At 37.1% G+C, this 24,462-nt stretch overlaps 1 protein-coding gene across 1 annotated transcript in view; it reads right to left on the bottom strand.

The window, feature by feature from the left end:
- The window catches only part of EYS (eyes shut homolog), a 708,088-nt gene that overhangs the window by 38,356 nt on the left and 645,270 nt on the right, over positions 1-24,462 (bottom strand). Inside the window, exons 40-41 of the mRNA XM_039729652.1 lie at positions 13,999-14,171; positions 3,378-3,560 (exon numbers count right to left, since the gene is read on the bottom strand). Of these exons, the coding sequence (XP_039585586.1) occupies positions 3,378-3,560; positions 13,999-14,171 (356 nt within the window). The remainder of the gene's footprint in view (positions 1-3,377; positions 3,561-13,998; positions 14,172-24,462) is intronic.

Below are 24,462 nucleotides of genomic sequence, written 5' to 3'. Positions count from 1 at the left end.
ATAACAATTCCTTTTTAAAAACCTTTACTAAAGTTTCTATTTTCAGTAGTGTCTGCAAAGTACTTATGTCATTTGACTGGAAAAACTAGGGGAAGCACATTAAATGGCAACCGTTATTTGAAAGGCATTCTGATTTTTTAAAATGTTTTTTCGGAATTAAAGTATATTAAAGGCATGCAACAGTGCCAGTACCCTATGAAACTGACTTGATAGTGAAGATAATCATAGAATCATAGACTGTTGAGAGGTTGGAAGGGACCGTAAAGATTATCTAGTCCCAACACCCACTGCCATGGGTAGGGATACCATTGACTTGATCGAGTGGCTCAAGGTCTTATCCCTGGCCTTGAACTCTGTCAGGGTTGGGGTGATTAAAATACTGTTAATAGTTTGCATAAATGAGACAGCTTTTAACTTTAGCTATGTATTGGGACAGAATTTTATAGTAACTCACAAGAGATTAGCTATGAAATTGATGCCTGTGGTATGGGCAGAGACAACATTGGAGGGGAATCAGGTAGGGTGCCACAAGAGAATGTTAGCTACAAGAAATGGGATGAAATGGAGAAAGGGGAAAATTCAAATTAAGTATTAAAAAGTGCTTTCTTATGGAAGATCACTGGCTGTGAAAACCCTCATGCTTCTCCTGTTGAGAGTGCTATTGCTCAACACTCAGTAAATTGTTAAAACTAGAGCATCTTCTTTTTTAAATAAGTAATATTCCTTTGGTAAGAAACTGATTTTGTTGTTAAAATGTAGTGTGCTAAGTCTCCCCAACCATTTAAACTAAGGAGAAAATCACAAATTATCAGCAGCATTTTACCATCACCTCATTGTTCTGTGTTGTTTGAGCCTTGCACCTTGGCAGGTGTGCTTCTGCCCACCCGTTGTTCGACACGGGGGTGCAGAAACACCTGGCTGCTGTACCACAGTGCTCTCTCACACACACAGGTGATATGAAAAGTAATAAAAAGACAGGTTTCTGCCTGGCAACTGCATAATAAGCCCAGAATGCTAGTATTCTCATTAACAAAATGACACCATTAAAACTTTTTAAAAAAACTCAGTTCAGCCAAATATGATGCCAAGACCTACATTCCACAATGACTTCTGACAGTGCAGGGTACACCCTGCAGGCAGGCCTTTTTGAGACAAATGTTAGTGCAATGTATCATTTATACTTAAGCAATTTTTTTTTTTGTGTTCTCCTTTGGTTATTTTAACTGAAAAACAATCAGATTATTTCATACAATTGGTGTTCTATATTTCATGTTTGCATTTTCTCCATCCCAAATAAAGTCAATGAACTAATTGGCATGATTTTTGTTTGGTTATATTACATACAGTTGGAAATATCTCAAACAGGTTTTTGAAATTCAGTTCCCAAGGGTTCAGAAACATGTCTGAATGTGGTGGTTCATTCTTGTAATTGAAAAGAATGTTCTAATGATTTCTTTGTGCTCATATTACAACAGAGTTTCTTTAAAAAAATTTAATGATGCAGACACTGGCTTTTGAATCCTGTTTTTTGAATTATTAGATGGAAAGGTTTTAGATAATTTCAACTCTGTGCACCATTTGTGATCAGCTACCCAAAAAAGAAAGACAATATTTCATCCATCTACAAAAATTAAGGATAGCAAATGAAAGGAAAAGTTGCCTACAAGTGCATGGTGACTGTCACAGAAATAAAATGTGGCATGATGAGAGTTCTACCTGGATGTAGTTAAAATAATGTGAATGTAGTTCAGTTAGCAGGATCCACCAGGTTTGACCATGTCTCCTCCTGAAGTTTGTGAAAAAACTTATCAAATGCTGATTTCCACAAAGACAGAAGTGGTGCTAAGTTTTGAGTTTAAATCCATTCAGAGTGGTTAATACTGATCTGTGTTAGGCTAATTTGGGTAATCAACCCGATGAATTAAGTACCAGGGTCTCATGGCACACTAAAGTGCTGCTGAGCTGCACTAGCTAAATTTGACAGGATGTTTGCAAATGAAACGTAGCAGACTTAATTATCTCACAGATAAACTGCTGAGCTGTTCTACACTAACAAGTTCTCGTTTGCATTGCAATACACTAACAGTCTGACTCCTGCAAGTCTGCCACAGGGAGAAAGGGAAAGAAGCCTCAGAGGGTATAGGAGTTTAAGTAAAGAAATGTAATAGAAAGAACGACCTAAGAAAATATCAAATGTATTAACATAGCAAATGAGGTCTCCCCTGTATCCTCTTGATGTGATATGCTGCAATTGTTTTGTTGGATATATATGTAACTGCATAATGCCTCCTCAAAATTGATTCTTAATAATGCATTTTGGGAGCTCAGTATCTTAAAACACCAAATAATAATTTCTCCCCTGCTTCATCCTTCTGAAGCATCAATTTTCTGATACTGTTCAGCATAAGTGTAGGGTTCCTGTAGGTCAAGGGTCATATCTGCAAAACTCATGTGATGTTTCAGATATGGTAAAAGATATAATAAAGTAGTAGAGACTTCTATTATCACACCTAAATCACTCTCCTACTGTGATAGGTTCAGACATATGACACATCATCCAACCTCCATTCTCAGTTTCAACAATTCCATAGGACAGCTCCAAACTCAAAAGTTTGTCATGCTCCAATTGTAGAGATGATTAAGATAAAAATAAGTTTTACTTCTTATGAAGTATCTATGACCTATTTCTGCTTTATGTCTGCATCAAATTATATAACATTTTTCTCAACTTTCATTAGTATTATGGCTTCTGTTTGGAGTAATACTGAGATGGACAGAACACAAGTAGTGTTACCCATGCCATGCTGATGCCATGCAGCCTGCCACAGAGGGGTGCTGTGGAGAGATACCTTAAGTATTGTTAAAATCTTGATACAAATACTCTATGTAGATCTACATAACTTGCTTCTCAGCTGTATTAATCAAACCAAACTGAATGATTTGCTGCACAGACTAGCTCAACTTATTCATAGCTAGCTTGGGTTACCTTGCATTGAGAGATCTCAGGGTTGAGGGTCTCCTATTTTATGTGAATAACACAGAGTTCAATGATCAATAATGAAATTTATGTTAAAAACTGGAAAAAAGGGAACCTTGGCCTTCTCGTTTCCATTTATTTTGTTCAGAAATACACTACCTCAAATCAATTGTTGACTTCAATTACTGAAAGCAATTATATTTCTCCTTAATAAAAAGAAATATTTATAAAACCTGATAGATTACTCTGTCTTTATAAAACAATACAGTTTTGAAGAGATTATTTTCCCACTAATGACATTATATCTTAAATAGAATCAAGAAAAACCCGTGCATATTTTTATCCTACTTTTTCAACAAGAATTTGAAAGCTTGTGATAAGTGATACAAATAAAGCCTACCTTGGCCCTTTTGTCCAGTGAAAAAAATCAGGTTATCTTGTAAAGCTGAATTGTGGTTTGCCAAATGAAATTTCAAGCGAAATTCATAGTAGAAGGTGATATTTGGGATTGTAGAATAAGCTAGGAATGAGGTATAGCCAAAGACATCTGTGCCACTGAAACTTGGTTGAGTAATATTAATAGCTAGATTAAAAAAGAATAAATTCAGTGTTAGGGCAAAATGTTCAACATAAACTTATTTTAAAAAATGAATTATTGACAACTACTGCCATCTTCTGGATTCTATGTAACATTGCTACAAATAACAGTACACTAATATTTAATCAAGACTCAGACAGACAAAAGAAAATGCATAAAGAAATGTTCTTGTTAAAAGAAATGCCATCTCTGACAGGTATTTGAGTGAAAGTGAGTACAAGAATGTGCTGATGAGGTTATGGAATAATAATTCTTCACAGGCAGAAGAAATAAGAAACAGCAGCATCATAAAAGTATGAATTTGCAGCACAGCGAACACGACCTACATGAATTACAAATAAAATCAAGTCTGTACCTGTCTGTAGAGAAAACAGAGTGCTGGTACTGAGTACCCACATGGCTCCTAGGGCTGGCACCCAGTAGCCAGACTGCTGTGGTCAGTTCCTGGAGGCGATGCTCAGAGATCACATAATTATTGTATTGACAACATGGTTCAGTAAAAACAGGAGAAAGAGGAATGACAGCTTAATCCTGAAAGATTGGGTCTGGGACTAGATTTAAAAGATTCAAGCAGTTACCTCCAAACAGCCTGCACACCAAACATGACTGGACACAGCTTAATTAATGAAGGCAGGGTGAGGGACTGGGGGAGGAAGGAATACAAATCTGCACCATGCACAAACCAGATGGGGAAACACTAGTAAAGGATTATAATACTCTCCAGGTAAATCTATATTAGCCTAAGTACATCTAAGCACCTAAATGCTTACAGGGTGGGGGAAACAATGACATATAATTGTGAAAATGTCATCAGCACCTCTAGAGTGTGGAATCTGTTTCTAAATTTGCAGCCTGGGAAAGCTGCCATATTGGCACTGATGTGGCAGGCATTGCCTTGGTACCTGCATCTGAGAAAAGGTGCGCACACAGGCATGGCAAACCTTTTCTAGCACGGATTTGGAATTTGCAGCAGTACAGTGTGTACCGTCCCATTTTTTGAGCACTCTCCACACATATGGCACATTATGCCTTGCTCTTGATCTTAGATAGGAGCCAGAAAATATGAAACAGTGGTTTTGTCCTTATTAGCAAGACACTGAAAATGAGTCTGACTGAGCACAACCTCAAGCCTGAGACTTCTGTGAGGCATGGACTGAACTGGAGGCACAACACAACTCCCCCATATTTAAATCTCATGTTAGTTTCAATCCACCCATATTCCCTTAGATTACTTGAACACAACTGAAGGAGTCTCAAATTCTGTATTTTTGCCAGTTCAGGAAAATATGACACACAGACTTCTCCTTTGATGCAAAGTATTTTTCTTTTCTTTTTTCCTTTCTTTTCCCCCCCCTTTTTTTTTTATCTTTATGTTTATTTAATAAACCACAAAATATTTAAGAGATGAGAAGATTTTAAAATAAAGGAGTCATTTGTGTTTATTGGTTTTTCCTTCTTCAATTTATAATGGGAAAAGCAAATTCTCTCATGTACCTTCACAGAGCCAGGTAATTTGGTATGCTGGCGAGATCACTGAAGAGCCTATTCCTGACAAGTTATTCCCAACAGGGGATAATTCTTTATGCCCAGGATGAGATGTGCCATTGTCTCAGCTGTTTCCTTGGAGCATTCTTAGTGGGGAGTTATTTTCTTGCCTTTCTACTTGCTCCTTCAGTATAAAGCTAGATTAAAGATTGACAAAGGGCCTCCAATGCACTATTCCCAACAGGGGATAATTCTTTATGCCCAGGATGAGATGTGCCATTGTCTCAGCTGTTTCCTTGGAGCATTCTTAGTGGGGAGTTATTTTCTTGCCTTTCTACTTGCTCCTTCCAGTATAAAGCTGGATTAAAGATTGACAAAGGGTCTCCAATGCAAGAAAGCCACAGACCTGTTGGAACAAGCCCAGAGGAGGCCACTAATTTGATGACAGGGCTGTAACACCTTTCCTATGAAGACATGGAAGAGTCTGAGACAGCTGGGGCTGTTCAGCCTGGAGAAGAGACAGCTCTGGGGAGACCTTGTAGCAGCCTCCCAGTACATAAAGAGGGCTTACAAGAAAGCTGAAGAAGGATTGCATGAGCACCATATGGAGCTATACCTCCATCAGGCATGTAGTCCTGAAAGGGAATAATACTTTTTAAGGCAGTAGGAGTCCCATGGGCACTTGTAATGGAAACTGTGACATACTATTTTGGTTTATGGATTCACAGTTTTCTCCACTGTGCTGAAGAAGTTTCTCACACTGGTAGAAGTCAGATGAAGTATCCAATTAACCACCCTATCCTTAGCAGGGAGGCACATGTTTGCAAATATTAATCCTCTTTATGCTGGTCTTTGTAGAGCAAAATGTATTTAGAAATGTTAATTAGTAATGAGTCAAAAGCTTATCTTTCTGGCTAACTCAATCTATCTAGCTTGACAGCTATTCCATATTTTATCTGTCTCTGAACTGCCACTAATAGATTTTATACCACATTTTTAATCATGTTTCTTCTCTACAGCAAGTATTGTTTGTCAAGAGATCTTTATCCAATCACACAAAAAAGTGAAAGGTCATCAGTAAATGTACATCAGTGTCTGAGATAAATTTCATACAAGGACCTTCATTAATTTGATTTTAATGCAGACTAGTTTATCATACTTGCACATATTTTTAACTTAAAAATGGAAAGAAAAAGCAGTAACTCTGTATGAAAAATACTATGATTGGCAAAATCATGTGAAACAAAACAGCTCCACCTTTCTTTTTATTCTCTACCTTTTCATTATAAAGCTATGGAGCCAAGACTGCACAAAATTGCAGAACCTTTTCCTTGGAACACACTCTCTAAACAGTATTTGTAAAATATTTGAGTCTGGTTGAATTAGCAGAGGGCACAGCTATCTTCATTGGGTTATTTTTCTTTTCCAGTCTGGACATCATCCAAACTGATTTCTGCTCTTGATTTTGCAGTGCACAGTCTGAAGTGGTAAAGAACAGAGATGTGTCCCAATGACTTTGATTATGAGCCTTGCTCACACACTCCAAATTAACACTGTGACTAAAATACACATTGCTCTGACGGAGTACTGAAGTCTTTTATCAACTTTTTGTCCTTGATCTGGTCCTGTGTCTCTCTGTCAGTTCTATGTCATTCATCATTCTGCTTTCCTGTATTCCCAGTATTGAACAAGTAATAACGCATGGTATGTCCCATTGACTCACAAACAAATAATGACAAATAATCCCATTAGGTAAATGTATCAATATGGTTGACTACTTACTTCCCTGATATTGTATATCTCATCAGAACTGAGCACAAAAAATGGGAGTTAGAAAAAATCAACTATACTTTGAAAAAAAAATCTTAACAAAGTGAAGAGAATAAAGTGACAGAGAAAAAAAGAGAATGAAGGTTTTGTTATTTTTGAATTTTCTGTTACAAGGTAAAATTAATATTCCTTCAGCATTGACTAACAATACGTCTCAGACCACATCTTTAAAATACATTGCAAAAATCAAGACACACTAAGGGGGTAGAAAGAGATAGACTTCAGGCCACAGAACTGCCATCAGATTATACACTTTTTATATTACCACTGACTAACTGTGACAGTTACCAGCTCAGTATCTGGCTCCAAGATCAGCAGCTATATACAGTGTGGGATGAATAGTATAGAGTTCTCCTAAAGATCTGCTCATATTTCATAGAATCACAGAATTACAGAATCATCAAGGTTTGAAGAGGCTTTCACAATCATCCAGTTGAGCCAAAAACCTGGCACCACCATAATCACCATATCCCCAATGTCGCATCTAGACGCCTCTCAAATGCTTCCAGAGATGGTGGCTCCACCACATTCCCGGTCAGCGTATTCCAATGCCTAACTCAATTATCTCTTTTTGGTAATATCTAATCTGAATCTCCCATAGTGCAATTTATGGCCATTTCCTCTTGTTCTGTCCCTTGAAACATGGCAGAGGAGACTGACCCCCACCTCCCTACAGCCTCCTGTCAGGTGGCTGCAGAGAGCAAGGAGGTTCCCCCTGAGTCTTCTCCAGACTAAACATCCACAGTTCCCCCAGCTGCTCTTCACAGGACCTGTTTCCCAAACCCTTCAGCAGCTTCACTGTCCTCCTTTGGACATGCCCCAGACCCTCAATATCTTCTTTGGTGAGAGGCCCAGAACTGAACAAAGTGTTTGAGGTGTGTCCTCATCAGTGCTGAGTACAGGGGGGCAATCACAGCCCTTGTCCTGCTGGCCACACTATTGCTGGTGCAGACCAGGATGCCACTCACCTTCTTGGCCACCTTGGGCACACGTGGCTCATGTTCAGCTGCTGCTGACCAGGAGCCTCAAATTCCTTTCATTTGAGCAACCCTCAAACCAGTTTTCCCTAAGTGATACACAGGGCTGCTGCAAAGACAAATTATTTGCAAAGACAATATTGAAAAAAGAATGGAAATTACTACCAAGTATTGTACTTTACAGTCTTCCAAGCTGTGGTGGGTTGACCCTGATTGGACACCCACCAAAGCAGCTAAATCGCTCCCCTCCTCAGATGGACAGAGAAAATAGAATGAGATTATGTAGCTTGCGATAAGGACAGGGAAAGGCCACTCACGAATGTGGCCATCATTAGAACTTGTGGGCCAGAATACGTCTTTAAATTTAAGGTTCTGCTGAATTCTGAGGCTAAGGTAGGGCTTGTCTGCTCTCATCCCATGACAACCTGTTGCTGTGATGGAAAAAACAGGCTTGACTTGGGGAAAAATTGTCAATCAGATGAGTGTAAGGTAATGAGAAATAAAACCAGTTCTTAAAATATTTGTGCCCTCTCCTCCTTTCTTCCTCGGCTCAACTTCAATTCTGATTTCTCTTCCTACTCCCTGGCACAGGGTGATGTGGCACATGGGCTGTGGATGAGGCCTCTGCCACTCCCTCCTCCTCAGTGAAAGAACTATTCATACTTTCTTCCTCGGCTCAACTTCAATTCTGATTTCTCTTCCTACTCCCCCACGACTGGCACAGGGTGATGGGGCATATGGGCTGTGGATGGGCCTCTGCCACTCCCTCCTCTTTAATGAAAGAACTATTCATATCTTCCCCCATTCCAGTGTGGGGTTCTTCCCACGGGAGACAGTCATCCATGAACTTCTCCAACATGAGTCCTTTCTGTGGGCCACAGTTCCTCACAGCATGAGTTTTCCTCAGGGTCCTGCCATCAAACTGCTCCCGTGTGGGCTCTTCTCTTCATGGGTCCACAGGTCCAGCCAGATCTTGCTGGGGTGCAGGCTTCCCATGGGGTCACAGCCTGGGATCCTCCATGGCCTGCAGGTGGATATCTTCTCCACTGTGGGCTCCATGGAGGAACCCACTGAGGGGGACAGCTGCTTCACCATGGTCTTAACCATGGGCTGCAGGGGAACCTTGCTACTTAAACCCACTTTGCCCACTGGAAACTCTGGGAAGTCCAAGGAGGAAAAGATAAGGGCTGCTAGAGCTCCAGGGTGGTGCAGTGCTAGCTGAGGGTTCAAAGTGGTAGTAAAATACTCCTGATGTCTGGAAGACTGTTGTATCAAGAGTTAGTGATCCACTTAATGGGTCATTCAGGTGTATCGCTTTCCCTCCCCACCTCTAGGACTTACGGATTCCTTTTATCTGTCTTGTGACATCAGTAATCATGGAGTCATCAGTTTTAATTTGGGAACTGAAATTTGAAATAATAAAAGTGACTTCACTGCTCAGAGATGAAACTATGATTCTGAAAAACTGATAGTATAGCAGTGATATTAATAGTGTGAGAGTGTGTCTATATGTGTTTTTTACAATTTTTATGACATTCGTCACATTGGAGGCGTGGGGGAAATTAAGGCCCAGTGAAAACAAGATAACCCAGAAAATAAATTCTCTTAAACAGTAAGAAGAGCAACCCTGCAGATTTTTTAGCTGAGGAAATTCCCTTTGGGCATCTGCTGCCACCAAACTGCACAGCTCAGTCTGCAGACCCACACAGCTCTGAAGGTGACATTGAGTGCCAAACATAGCTGCACAGAAACAATTCGCTTGCAGGCTGATTTTCACTCTACAGAACTTGAAGCAAGTGGCTATTCCCACTTTAACACTTTGAAATTAATTTTATACACGGGGGAATGCATCCCACAAAAAACCTGCTGGAATTCTTGGGGCTGTGAAACATTACCATAAGTGTTGCTCAGAAATGTTTCAAGGAAGAACCTTACAGATTGCTGTGAATGACCCTTTCCAGGGTGTGTTTGCTAAATACAGTGTCACAGTTAGGACTCTGCTTCATGTTGTCACATATGTGAACATATGTGAAACTAAACCATTGAAGTTTGGTTTGGCCTAAAACACTGCAAATGACACAATTATTCATTTTAAGAGTGCACATGCCTTTGAAATCCTTCTCCCTTTAAATCTGCATTTGTACCTCCACTGTGCTTGCCCTTGATTCTCAGCTCAACAGAAGGCCTCATGTTATGACTGACATCTTCCCAAAAGAGCCCCATTTCTTGTGCACCGTATTATTAGAAACAATACCAGGTGTACATTTCCAGTCCTGGTGAATGAACCATTCCTGCTTCACTTGCATTTAGGAGGCCATTACCATCCCACAGTGCAATGATACACTGATGTTTAGGAATTCTGCATCTTATATATCAAAATTTCTTACACTCAGATATTTCAAACATAGTGATCTTACATTTTACGGACTGTATCAATCTCCTGTACCAGGAGATGCCTCTATTCTGTGCTTAGATAGAATTGTAAACAAAAATAGAAAAAAAAGAAAAAAGAAATAAAGGCTGATTACAGAGATGGTAACAATTTAAGAACTCTAATCAACTCTGTAATACTAAACACTGGAGGAGATATATAGTGTGCAAAAACCAAAATGCAAGCAACTTTTGTTAATTTAAATGTGAAAGAACATTTATCAGACTAAAGGCTTGAATGCTGGCTGCTTTCACAAAAATCTACTGAAAAACCAGAGCTCAATAACTGGACTCAGTTTAAATTATATAGATCCCTTTATCTGCGCTTAAAGAAGCAAAGTCGTTTGGGGGAATTTCAGCCCTAGTGTCAAGGTGTGACACACCCCATGATGAATCAACAGTGGATCACCTTTTGGACAGAGGGGTGTAACTACGATTGGGTATGGGACACATCATGAGATGTAGGTGAAGAGCATTTTGGAATAGCACAGGACTTATGGGCATCTAAAAGAGAAAATTAGGTGATTTGGGGAGGAACAAGTGAGGAAAATAGAGTGATACAGAGACAATAAGGGTGAGGCACATGTAAATAGATCAGAATGCTTGTCTGGCCATGTCCTCCACCTGATCAATGTGGCCTGTACTCTCTTCTGTTTTATATTATCATTCCCCCTCCCCTTGGCCCATTGTGCTGTAGCTGTGTAGGTTCTTGAGAGACATTTCAATATAACTTACAGTCAAAATAACATGGCCATCTAATGATACAAGCAAGAAAAATATGTAGTGAGAGATAATGCATCTTGTTATGTATATCTGGAAAAATGGATATGCTTTTGGAAACTTTTATTGATGTCTGAAACAAGCATAGCATAACAAAAATAAACTCAGAGCCATTATCATCAGTCAGCTTAGACTGCAGTATGCTCCATCTGATTCAGAAATATAAGAAAATTCCTTGTTAGTCCCAGACCTTGTCTATTTTTCCATATTTATATAAGTTTGTCTAACAGAAGTTACTATCTGTCCTTACATTTTTGCCTCATTTGTCATATTTACAATCATCCTATAATCTTCACTTTTTGAGTGTTATGCATTTTGCATAAAATGAGGTTCTTTTAGATTGTCACAATTTGGTTTTTCTTAGTTTTTTTCTATTTCAGTTATTTTTTTTTTCCATTTAATGGTGACAATAGTTTTGTTTAACCCAGTCATTCTGTGAATTGTAACTTTTTCTTACATATATTGCTGTTGTTCTTAGCATGACTTCCAACCCTTAACAGATGGCAATTAGAGCTCTGATATGGGAAAACCTGTATCTGTGGGCTCATTTATGGCTCTGTCCACATCTTTATTTATCCTTACTGTGTCTTTTGTAAATAATCTCTGTTGGTAGGAGCAGCCAAGCTGGCATGAAATTGCAATTCTATTTGGTACATTAGTTATGTTCATTTTATCAAATAATCACTGTGACATCTCACTTGTTCTGTGTTGATGAAGACCAACTATTATTTGATAAACATTTTGATAAACGGCTTTTCTTCAGTGTTTCAGACACAGAGTAGCAAGTCTTAGGTTGTAATCTGAAGAGTAGAGACAATATTATTGTGTATCTTAAACAAAAAGATGATTCATTTAAAATCTGTGTTTCTATGCCTTAATTTTTTATGGACCATTTCTTTCTATTAAATTTATTATCTGGGACACACATTTTGTCATAGTAAACAACTAAGTTCGCCTTCTGCTTCTAAAATAATTTAAATTGTTCTACCATTTTAATTAGGCAATCTATCATTATCTTCAAATATCTCCCAGAAGTATGGCTTTGATGCTGCTGGGGTTATCCATAAGGATACACCCATCTTCCACTGCATTGTAGCTCTCTTTCTCCCTTCTTAGCTTTAAAAAATGTGATAAAGGGCCTCTTGAAACTCATTTTAAGGCTTCTGTCTTAAATGCTCAGGTTATTTCTTCTCCTTCTAAATTGTTAAGATACAGTTCAATAAAATAATTTTTCATATTCCAGTAATAGGTTCTTATGTTGTCAGCTGATCACCTTAGATTTATGTTCTACAAAGCTGTGTTCTTTCCCACTTTGTTTGTTTATAGTGATGGTCCAGACAGTTTTCCCTTTCCACTCATTAAAATTAATTCTTTCTGTGCTTCTAAAGACTCCAGTTTTGTAGCCCAATCAAATGAATTCCCGTACTTTCTCTCAATTTAGGCTCTCAATTTTTATGCACTCTCTCAATTTAGAGAAAATTAAATACAAAGATCTGCAGAAGAGCCTAATTGAACAGCTACAGGGAAAAAACATTAGATGGTACTCAGTGTTGACAGATGTAAATTGGGGTAGATTACAGAAACAGTCCTAGCCTTAAACAGAGAACAGTGGGCTCTGACCTCACCATCAGCTTTCAAAGGAAGAGGTGTTGGAAATTTTAATAAGCACTTTCATGAATATGTCAGTGTACTCATAAAAGAAAACAGAAAGAAAACAGAAATGGGTTAAGTAAGGGCAGAGAGTATGACAGAAAAATGTCATACACCACTGTATAAAGCAGTGACATTATCAGACCTTAAATATAGCACCTTGAATCAGCTCTGGAGCCTCATTTTAAAGAGGATGCAGTGGAATTGAGAAGAAATTTCAGGAAAAAGAAATGCAGCTTGGATGACTAGAGATGCAGTAAATTAAGTCCCAGTGTATTTCTATTGTAAATTAGGAAAGGTTACTAAGAAATTATCATACATGTTCCATATATTCACTTATACTATTTGCTATCAAGTATCATGGTTAGATGAAAGCAGATAAAAAATAAATGTTCATCTACCGAAGATTTTGGAAATAAAAATTTTAAATAAGACTTAAATATGTACATGATATGACAAAACCCAAACTGATAATTGTTTAATATTTATTTGAAAAGGCACTTCATGTGTACCACTAAATAAGCTCAGAACCAGTGATTATTTTCTATATGTAGGTTTTTCAATCATTACTTCTTGCTGCATTCACTGTTAGGGGAAAGAATACCTTGCATGTTCACACACAGGAATTCCTGACCTAGAACAATCATTATAATCAATGCCCAAGGAATAAAAGTCCTTCATTTGTGACTTCCAAAGTGACCTATTTCCTTTGCTTTATTATTTTCACTTCATCCTGGTTCCTGTTTCACAACAAAGCACTTAGTAAATTTTAAATTGTCTTTCTTTTTGATCTGAAAAATTAATCAAATTATAGTATATAGTGGTATTTTTACAATCCAGAAAGTATTATTTTTACACTGCTTTAATATGCAAAATGTACGAAGTAATCCTTCTGTAAGCAGATGAAAAAATCAAACTACAGAAGAAATCAATTTCTCCAAAGGATCTCTCACTTGAATCTCTTGGTTTTTCTCCAAGTGATTTACTAAAACATCAAATGCTACCTGGTATCTCCCAGCTTCTCTGAGTAAACTCTCAGATTCTTTGATCCCTCTGTCTACCTTTCTCTGGCTGGAACTTTAATGAAACTACACACGGGAAGGATGATCAGCTTAGCCATTCTTTGTGTGTGATTGGATTTTGGGCTGTGTTTTTAGGAGGGGAGGTCGTGACTTTCAGTATTTTACCTTCAAAACCTTTGACATGTCTCTTACCGCAGATTTTATGAATGATAGAAAGTATGACCAATGCACGAAGAAAATCTTTCTTACCATCACTGCAGAGGATGCCAGACCTTCCATATGGACACAAGCAAACAGCATCTCGCCTGGACTTTGGAAAACATGTAGCACCATTTCCACATGGATTTTCATCACAGGTTGCAAACTGGCAGAGTTTTCCAGTGTAGAGTTTAGGGCATTCACAATACCAATTTTCTTCATCACTGACAAATTTAAATTACAACAAACAAACAAAAAATATAAGTACCAAAAGGCATTTAAAACAAGCAGAATAGGATTTACACTTAGAAAAAATCTGTGACATCTGACTTATGATTGTCAGATGTCACAGATCTCTGTTTTTACTAGTGTTGCTGGCATTAGACATGCCAGAATGTTTTACTAGGACTTTAGATGACATCTTCTTTTGGGTTTAATTTTAAGTTTTAATTTTTCTTTCATTTGCTGTTAGACATATGCGACTTTTCTAATGTCACATATGTGCTGTTGTTTGTGCTGTTTATTTTATAGCATAGTCAAAATAACTGCTACAGATGAACAGGTTTTCTATTACGTCTAAAAAAAATTGAAAGTATGTGAGAACAAAAACCGATTTTGTAAATGGAAACATTATTTGTATAGTCAGGTACTACATACAGTTTGTATCTACACAGTAGGATGTACAAAATCTTGAAATATGAACACTTGCACTAGTGATTATGGTGAACTGGAAAGAGAATAAACAGATATATCACTGCTATCATATAACTTATGTTCTCAGTCATAGAAAGAATATTAGAACAGGCAAGGATAAAAATAAGTTGTAACCAGTCTTGAGGGTTGACAAACCCAACATTTAGAAATGTATATATTCTGGTTATACCAATTTTTTTTTTAATAGTACTCAAAGATTGCACAATGACAGATATGGTAGGAAAACCAAAGCAGATGGGAAAACAAAAGAGTGCAAGACATTCCCATCTATGACTTATTATAAATATAGTTTCACAAAAGGTCTTATTTGATTTTTCCTTTATATTATGGCTAAAAGTAGATGACAGCTAGATAGGTCAATTCATGTGGTTGCTCAGTATTCATGTACATCCTCAATATTGAACAGAAACATATCTGCCTTTTACTTGAAAAGGTCACATGTGCCCGTGGGTATAAATGCAGAAGACATGGTGCACGTTGTATCAAATCACACTCATTGTGCTTTTCCAATAATAGCATAATCATTAGGATGAGCACTGATAAAATTTCAAATACATGCGATTTCTAAAAATTCATTATCTGCTTATAATAGTCACACAATCAGGTTAAAGAAAATAATCTGGAGCTGAAAGACCTCCTGTATTGTACAAAAGAGGGAAATAAGTAATTCTTGTGACAGTCCTTGCTCATAGCAGTTGATTAGTGTGTTCCTAAAGTGACCACCCGCAGAGCTGGGGAGTGAGGATCTCAGCTTGAGAGTCTACCAGAATGAATCTCATGAATAATGCCTCCAGATACCTTTGCAAAAGAAAATTGCTATCAGCTGCAATAATAAATTTCTGTGTGTAGCCTATTCTATTTATAGATCTTCTGCAGACAGCATGAGAGGAATCTAAATGAGGTACTGGATTGCTTTCATTTGTGCAGTGCTGAGAATCCTGCTTTCAGAGGTTTTAATGTAAACATTACAGAGTTCAGTTAATTAAAAGAGCATTAATAAACTGAATTTTTCCTGGAAATCTACAATTGTGTGTGATGATTTTTAGTTATCAAATGTATTCAGTTTTTTATAGAAAAAAAGGTGGATCATCGCTGCTGACTGCCATAAGACACAGATTTTAGTCTTCAAATTTAAAGAAAAAAATTCATACATTATTTTAATGCCCTGTATATGTGTACATTGGTCATTGCTTTTTATAGTCTTGCTTTTGCTAATGTGGAGACGATTAAAAATAGCAGGTTTCATAACAAATAGTGAGTAGTTTATGGTTTACAAAACGACCAATGTTATGACATTTCATTATTGGTGCTGTAAGATTCTACTAACAGAGAAGAGTGATTCCTGATAAGGCAAAGAAAACAGTTTTTAAAAAGCTCTACAAAATATAAAACTTGAAAATATAACAGCTAACCACAGAGAAAGAAAATTATCACATTCATTTCACAAGAATTAGTATTCAAAGCCCCAAAATAACGTATTCTTTTTCAAAGCACGCTGTAACTGTACTAGGCTAAAAGAAGGACAAGCTCTACCATATTCTACTGAATTAATCTCAGATCCAAGAAACACATAATGCTCAAATGGCCAAGAACTTTTCCCAGGTAGATTTCACAATTTCATGATGGTCTGCTACCCTTTATGAATGCAAGAAGCAAGGGGACAGCGACAGAAAATCAGAACAGTAATATCTTTTGCCTGTGCTGTACATCTGTGAGTGACTTCAAGAAAAACTTATTGGACAATTACATACATGAGCTGAAAAATGTGAAAAACAAGGAAAATAACAAAATTTTGACACTGCAGAACAAGAAACAAATTTGGAATGTTTTGTGGAAATGCGTTATATGACCATATTTATGTTTGAGTTCAGATCCAGAGCATGGTTTTGCAGAAAATCTCCTGGTTGTTCCTTGTTGAAATGCTTTGTTCCACATTGTGTCTCTACAGTACATGAACTGAATTTCTTTCTGATGATCCTGCACCAGAAGATGGTCTTACAGCTCAGATTGCTTCAGCTGTATGGACTTGGCATTCAGACCCAGACCAGGTCTAGTGTGAGTCAAAGCTTCTTGAAACATGAATAATGGGAATGTTGGGTCCTCAGCCCTAATTGATTTGACCTGAAAATCTATGCCTATTGAACTACATTACCTACTAATATGGATGAAGATTTATAAGCCATTGAAAGAAAATCATGCAGCCATGGTATATGTTACATACAAAAAACCCTCCAGATTTTACACTAGAGCACTGACAAACTCCAGGAGTAAATAGAGAAAAAAAACCCAACAGCCCCTAACTGTTCAGAGACATATGAAGGAAGAAAGACACAAACAGTGAAAGAAAATGGGAGAAAAGACACAAATAATGTAGAAAAAGAGTGAAAGAGACAAGAAGAATGTTTCTAGAGCACCATCACCTCATGCTTCCAGGATAATGATACAGGAAAAAAAGTGTAAGGGGGAAAAAAGTGTAGGGAAAATGAACTATTCCCTGACATTCTTTTAATCCTCTGAAATGGTAAGGGACATATTTTGTATTACAATTTCCCATGTTAAAATATTCCTTTGGTCTTTGGTTTAGATATTAGATTGGAAAGAAAGTCACCAAGAAATATTTGCATGATATGACATGGTATTGGTAATTCAGTAATACAATTTCTCTCCTTGAATCAAGGTTACAGCAGTGACCTGATTTAATGAAATCAAAGTTTTCTATAATATTGATAGCTTTGGGATGCCAACCCAGATTATAGTAAATTATTTATTTTAAATATTGCACAATACAGAAGAGGCTGGATTGTAATACATTAGTAATCCAGTTACAGCTGTATTTAACCAGCTGTTAAAACCCTGCTTTTGACTTAAATCAATTCTGTTTTTGAAAGAAAAGATTATAATCCCTCTTCACAATGTGTCACAGACATCACCTGTACTCTATTGACAGTGTTGTGTATGCCCAAAGCAGAGTATAATTTTCTATATTCCTGTGCTTTTTCCATCTCTAAAGTGGGAGTACAATGAAAGCACATGCCTTTTGTGTTGTTTTATGCAAGTGGGCTTCCCTGAAAGGTAGCATACTCAACACCCATTAATCATGATTTTAAGGTCCCTTCTAATACAAAGCATTCTACGATTCCATGATTCCATGGTTGTACTGTGTGTCACAATGGGTTCAATATTTAATGATATAGGTTCTTTTCATGCCCTCATTATATTATCTGTAACAAAGCTATGGAAATTGGAGGGAACAGCTCCTTCAATCAATAAGTAGTAGATGTACTTCAGTTTATTTTCAAGTTGTTACTCTTATGTTTTTGTAGCACTATTTTGTTTTAAATTACTGGAAAATGAAAGGACCATCATACATTCTCAGTTTAAGCTTTAAGTTGAATTATGCTTCATGCAAAGATTCATTAAATTGCTTTCCAGAAAACTCCAGCATAATGTAAAGGCAATTACAATCTCCCTTTGAAAGCTTTGTGTAATAGACAAATCCACAGAAACTCTCTGCAGCCAAAGGGATGACCTTATCTCATCAACAATCTTAAAAATACCAAAGGACAATATATAAAGGAGGTGTTTTTTTCTTGTGCACAGCAGGTGTTTTTAGAATGTTATATATCTGCCTGTCTTTCCTTTCATTATACAGCTCCCAAAATCAATTCAGCTTTCACGCTGCTTTAGTACTTTTCACTCAGGTTTCCTCAATTACGGTATCTTGTCTAGCTCTGAATGCTTTTGTTATCTTTACTGTTTTGAATAATTTTTTCCTCTGTCTGGAAGCATTATTCTGCAAGTTCTGTCAGTTCACTTTAATTTGCTTTACCTTTCACTGAAATAAATTTTGTATTGGGTTTGTGTGATCAGGTTTTGGTAGTGGCAGGGACCTACAGGGAGGGCTTCTGTGGGAAGCTGGCAGAAGCTTCCCCCATGTCCAACAGAGCCAATGCCAGGAGGCTGTGAGATGGACCTGCCACTGGCCAAGGCCAAGTCCATCAGCAATGATTGCAATGCCTCTGGGATAATGCTGTTAAGAAACAGAAAAAAGCCGTGGCAGTAGTCTGTGCTGGAGCAGGACCCTGGCAGGGCCATGGCCCTGTGGAGAGAGGAGCCATGCTGAAACACATTTTTAGGTAGGACTTGTGTCCCTGTGCCTTGGGACACACACTGGAGCAGTTCTGAAGTACTGCAGCCCATAGGCCTTTGCACACTGAAGAAGTTGATGAAGGACTGTTTCCTGTAGGAGGAATCTCACATTGGAGCAGGAGAAGAGTGAGGAGCCCTCCCATTGAGGAGGAAGGAGCAGCAGAGACTTGTGATGAAATGACTGCACATTCCCCACATTCCCCACACCCCTGTGCCACTGTGGGGTTGAGGTAGAAAAATCGGGAATGAAGTTAAGGCCAGAAAAAGGGAAGGGGTGAAGGGAAGGGGATTTAAGATTTGGTTTTATTTCTCTTTGCCCTACTCTGATTAGATTGGCAAGAAATTTTTTTTCCCAAGTTAAGCCTGTTTTGTCCATGACAGCCTGACCTACAAGTCTTTCCTTATATCTTCTCTCCCTTCTTCAGCTAAGGAGGATAGGGCCTAGCCACACTCAACCCACCACAATTTTCTAAACTGCTTTTCTTTATATGAAGGCTGTCTTTAAACATCGACCAAATCACTAGTGAATTAAGTTGGTTTAGAAAACTCATAGGGAAAATGTTTTGAGATAGGTTGGGTGCACTCATGGAGGAACTATTTGGCTTAAAATTTTCTTTGGGGCAGACCTAGAGTTATACTGGTTCTTTCACAGATTAAATAGGCCCTCACTTTTAAATGATGCTTCTGAATTATTCAATTTGGATTCAAATATTGGAGTGGAAAGGTTACAATCCCACTTCAAAAGGAGAGCATGAGGGACAAAAATTTTCCAACAGCTTACTTGCCTCTTGTGTGATCAGGATCTCCTGTGATCACACAGGAGAAGAAGAACATTGTGTACAAACTGATTCAACTCTAGCAGAAAATTAATTTATAGGACCCAAATAAAGCTTTATCTATCCCAGTCAGACAGAAATGAAGATCTGCTATATATTACCATTAAGCATATGAGTTTCCTGGAGCAAGAACACACTCTTTAAACAATACCTAAACTGTAGAAAGTTTCTTGCAGTTTGATTTAGTTGTGATTTAGCAAGGACAGAATTTGATTTATGGAAATAATGAAGGAAGAGAAACTCCTCCTTATTGGCAGATTTTCTATTTCAGACCTTCAAAAATGCCATTATTTTCAGGAGTTCAGGATGGTTTTAATTTATTTTGCAGTGTACTAATTGAACTTGAATACACTACTAACTTTTCAGGATCATGAAGCCTACTCTGGAGTCTTTTATAAGCACTCTTTAGAATCTATTTTCCACTCACCTGGTCAACATGCAGTATTCCATAACCATACCCATAACCACAACAATCCCATGAAGGATACATATCCACTAAAATGTATGATGCATAAAAAGTTCCTGCCTGGTAACATGTCAGCTATGATACTGACAGCACAGTTGTAGTATCAAGCACTTCTAGATGTGTAATACTTAATGACAGATGGTTAAGGATCCCTCAGAAAAAGTACAGCAAGTAATAGTTGGTAAAAACAATCTATCTGGGCAGAAATCCATTCCCTGGCCACATCTAGGAAGAGAAATAATGATCTGTCGGGCTGGATCCAGTGCAAGGGCTATAATTAGCTCTGACATTACTCCTTTCCCCAGCCTCGGTCTTTTCAGTTAAATCTACATTTTGTCCTTCCTTATGTTTATGCGAAGAAAAGTCAATAGATGTTGACATATGATAAATGTATTTATAAAAATGATTTTTTTTTAAAGTTGAAAGGCTATGATTTTGATAATGGAAAATTTGGACTATGTGAAACGCATCCAGGGAAGCATATAAATATTTTCAGCAGCATAAAGTTGAAGGCAGATCTCCACATCTTATTGAAGTCACATGCAGCCTAAATTCTGTTTGTCCTTCAAAAATCTATCATAATTCCTTATGACAGAGGATTTCCAATTGCTCTCAGCAGTCCCTAGGGCTCTAAACAGCCTTTGCTTCAATATCTCTATGATTTGCAGTAGGACTTGGGAATACCATACCCAAAGCAGTGACATTGAACATTGGCCTGCACCATACTGCTTGTTGCACTGCTTTCATTAAACTTGCATTGTATTCAATTATTAATTTCTATTAGAAATTTAAAATTATCTTTAAGCATAAAACCACTAATTACTTCAATTTTAGATGAATTTATAGGTTGCAGAACTACATGACAGTATTTTCCAGGATTTCAGCCTCATTACATACCAGCTGCAGTTTGCTAGAGTAATCATGAGAAGACAGGTAACAAAATTGCAGGGCAAAATCTTTAATAGTTTGTGAAATAGCAGCATTTCCTTTAAATACACAACATAATAACTTTGAACTAAGATGACTATATTCTAAATCCAGAACCGTCTGCCTTGGAAAGAGGAAAAAAATTATAGTGCAAATCTAGGTGGTCATTATGCTTTTCTGTCTTTATCAGTTTCTTACTGATTTATTTTCCTGTTTCTAAAAAAGGTTTTTTTTATTTATGTATTTATTATTTTGAACTTCCATAGATGAAAACTACTCTATTCTGAATTCAACTTACAGAAAGAAGCTTCCATAACCAATTCTTGATGATGCTGTCACTAGTTCTACCAATTTGCAGCTTTAATAATAAGTGGCTCAGCACGTCTTTCATGTCTGTTTAGCACCTGTTACCTTTTCTGTTTTAAAAACATTCTGAATCACAAGGCCTTGATCATCAGTACTTTATTTTAAGCCTGATCTATGTACAAGGCTGGAAGACACAAATCTCTTAAAAACTCACATAAAAAGGTAAGTTAAGGTTTGAATGTGTAGGGCATCATTACCTTCCTATGATGATTTCCCCTGTTCAACTAATTTCTTATACCTCCTGGTAATTCAAATTTAGAGCCTTCTCTTCAATCCTAGGTAGCTCCTCATGTCCTAGTTTCAACCCAAGACTCCGAGGTTTCTGTTTATAGGTCAAAAAAATGGAAATATTTATTCCATATGCATATAACACAGTGTAATATTTACAGATAAGAATTTATGTTTATAAACATATAAAAGGTATTCTAAGCCATGAATAAAAACAGCAATTACTAAAGGCTCTATGAAAAGTTGACAACATCGCAAGGGGCCAGGCAAACCACAGCTGCTTTGAACTGACAAAACCTTTACCGTTCCCTTTGGATATTCCTTTTTCTAACTATCCTAAAAACACCACAAGAGAGAAGTTCTGAAGGAATGAACTTCATGGAGGAAAACCTGAATAGAATCTTTCTTTGATGGTTCATCTTTTCACATTAAATCTTCAACTTATTTTTCTCAGTGATTGCCAAAAGAACATTTGCACATTGCTTTTTCATTTCTCGTGAAAACACAAAATTGGGCATGCGCTCAGCTTTTTCTCTGAACAGCTAACAGAACCATGAGGTGGATCAAGAGCCACAACTTAGAAAGAGCAAGTCCCTATGGATAGTGCTTTTCTGTAGGAGGGAATGAGTCATACTGTCACTACAATATTCTAGCCTTAATGAGAAAGTTGTATCTCTCCACTTTGCCTGTAAATCTTTTACATAGTTTCTAATATTTAAATTCTATTTTTTGTCTACCCATGGGCTTTGGGAACTCTTTTTTCTTACTGATTCTTTAAGTTGAGGAAGAAGATAATATTCCTCCACATAAATCATGCTTCAAACCAGTAGGCATTTGCAGACTAGCATATGTGTTTGCCCAGTGGCCAGTGAAATGTAACCTCTTGCTTCTTCTGACTATGAATCACTAAAAATTTGATTCTATAATAACATATATTAATGTATATTAAAAAATGTACTTGTACCATATTATGGTAGTTAACATATTAGAAATGTACCACTGATCTAATCAGTAAAAATAGCACTGCAGAACCCTGCCCAGACTTTTGCACATTTTTTGAAAGAGTATTTGAACTATAACTAAAAGTCATTTGTCAACAGAAAATATTTTTTCAAAGTATTTACTATGCATAATATTTTTTCAAAAAACCTCTTTTTTTCAACCTCAAATGAAATTGAGTACTATCTATACAGAATACTGAACTACAGCCTCTAAGACATGAAATCCTAGGAATCTTGTAGGCTAAGTTGATTTCCATTAATTTCTATTTCTATTATTTATATTATATTATATTATATTATATTATATTACATTACATTACATTACATTACATTACATTACATTACATTACATTATATTATGTTATATTATGAAGATTGAGGTGATATATGAATGACACAAGCAATTGCATTTGCCATATATTCTACAGATTTATTGCTTACAAAAGATGGTAGATTAGCCAAAATTCCTTGGATGGTGCAAACTAGGTAACGTAAGTTTCCTTGCCAATGACCAAGGTGATTTTTTTCCCTCGAAGATAATTGAAATCTCTGTGCCTTTTCAATCTGTAGTTTCTTTGACTGTCCAGGACTTTAACTCTAATACAGATAAGTCCTAGAGTTTTAAATAAGACTCTGGAAATTTCCCAGCCTTCAGACTAGCGCATCATCAGTCACACGATGTGGCTGAATTGGTAGGTCATGTTTGAACACTGGTTTTCAGGAATCACCTCATATATACTGGTACATAAAGTCTAGAATTAAATCATATCTCAGCCCAACAGTGGTGTTTCATCACTGCAGATGTATCTAATTACACTGTAAGCATGGAATGTGTGATGCTGAAATCCAGAGAAGGAGAAAAAAAAAATCTAAAAAAATCTAAACACCCTAGACCTTTATGTTGCCTAGAACAAGACTAGTAAAAATTGGTCTGCAACCAGGCCAATTCACTGTTATCTGAGTGTAGTATAAAGACTTCTCACAAAAACAAAATAGCGTTTTTCTTTAGTTCCAAAAAACCCCCATCTCTTAAAGCTCCTGGGTGTCTTTCCCCTGTCTGTCTCTCTTATCTCTTTGAGATTCACTGTCTTCCCTGTGTAGTTCAGATATTTTCTTCTGCTGTCAGGAAAAAAAGAGGAAAAGAAAGCCTCAACACTGTATCTTGTTCATCCTTTCTCTGGAGTACCAGCAGCTCTCAAAAGGAGCAAGCAATTCCTGCATCAGAGGACTTTTGTTTATACTTTAACTGAAGTGTAGAAGGTTAAGGACAACTTCATAGATTCCATCTGTCCATGGCTCTAACCAAATTTCTACAATTAATTCAATCTGAGCTATTTCTTTAAATGACATCAAAGGTAGGTCACAAAAACTGAAAATAAAAAGCAGCTAGAAAAGTAAGTGTGTATGAAGGACCAAACCTTGACCGCTCTGTCACAGTTTCCTCCTACTAAAATGAAAGGTAATGTATAGGAGAGTGCACAAAGCTTTTAAAAATAGTAATTGCTTAAGCTTATACAACTAATTGAACATGAGAAGGACAAAAGAAATACTGAGTACTAGAACTACAAAATATTGTCTGAAGTGAAAAGTTAGCAATCACCGTGTGCTTTCAATTTTGTTACAATATGCTTTTTATCAGTAGCTTGGGTTGTTCCATCTTGTAGGTTGACCTTTTACTTTGATTGCTGCCTCAGCTCTGAATTTCACACATTCCTGGATGATGGCTATGACTTTTGAAGGATATAAAATGCCTTAAAAACTGTAGAATCAAATACTATAAAACTGAGTGTTGGCATTTTTCAGATGTGCAAGAACTGTAACTGTTAAG

Source organism: Passer montanus, unplaced genomic scaffold (assembly GCF_014805655.1).
Source record: "Passer montanus isolate IOZ18808 unplaced genomic scaffold, ASM1480565v1 scaffold11, whole genome shotgun sequence".
Taxonomy (NCBI): domain Eukaryota; kingdom Metazoa; phylum Chordata; class Aves; order Passeriformes; family Passeridae; genus Passer; species Passer montanus.
The sequence above is the reverse complement of the archived record's forward strand: the minus strand, read 5'-3'. Positions and strand labels throughout refer to the sequence as shown.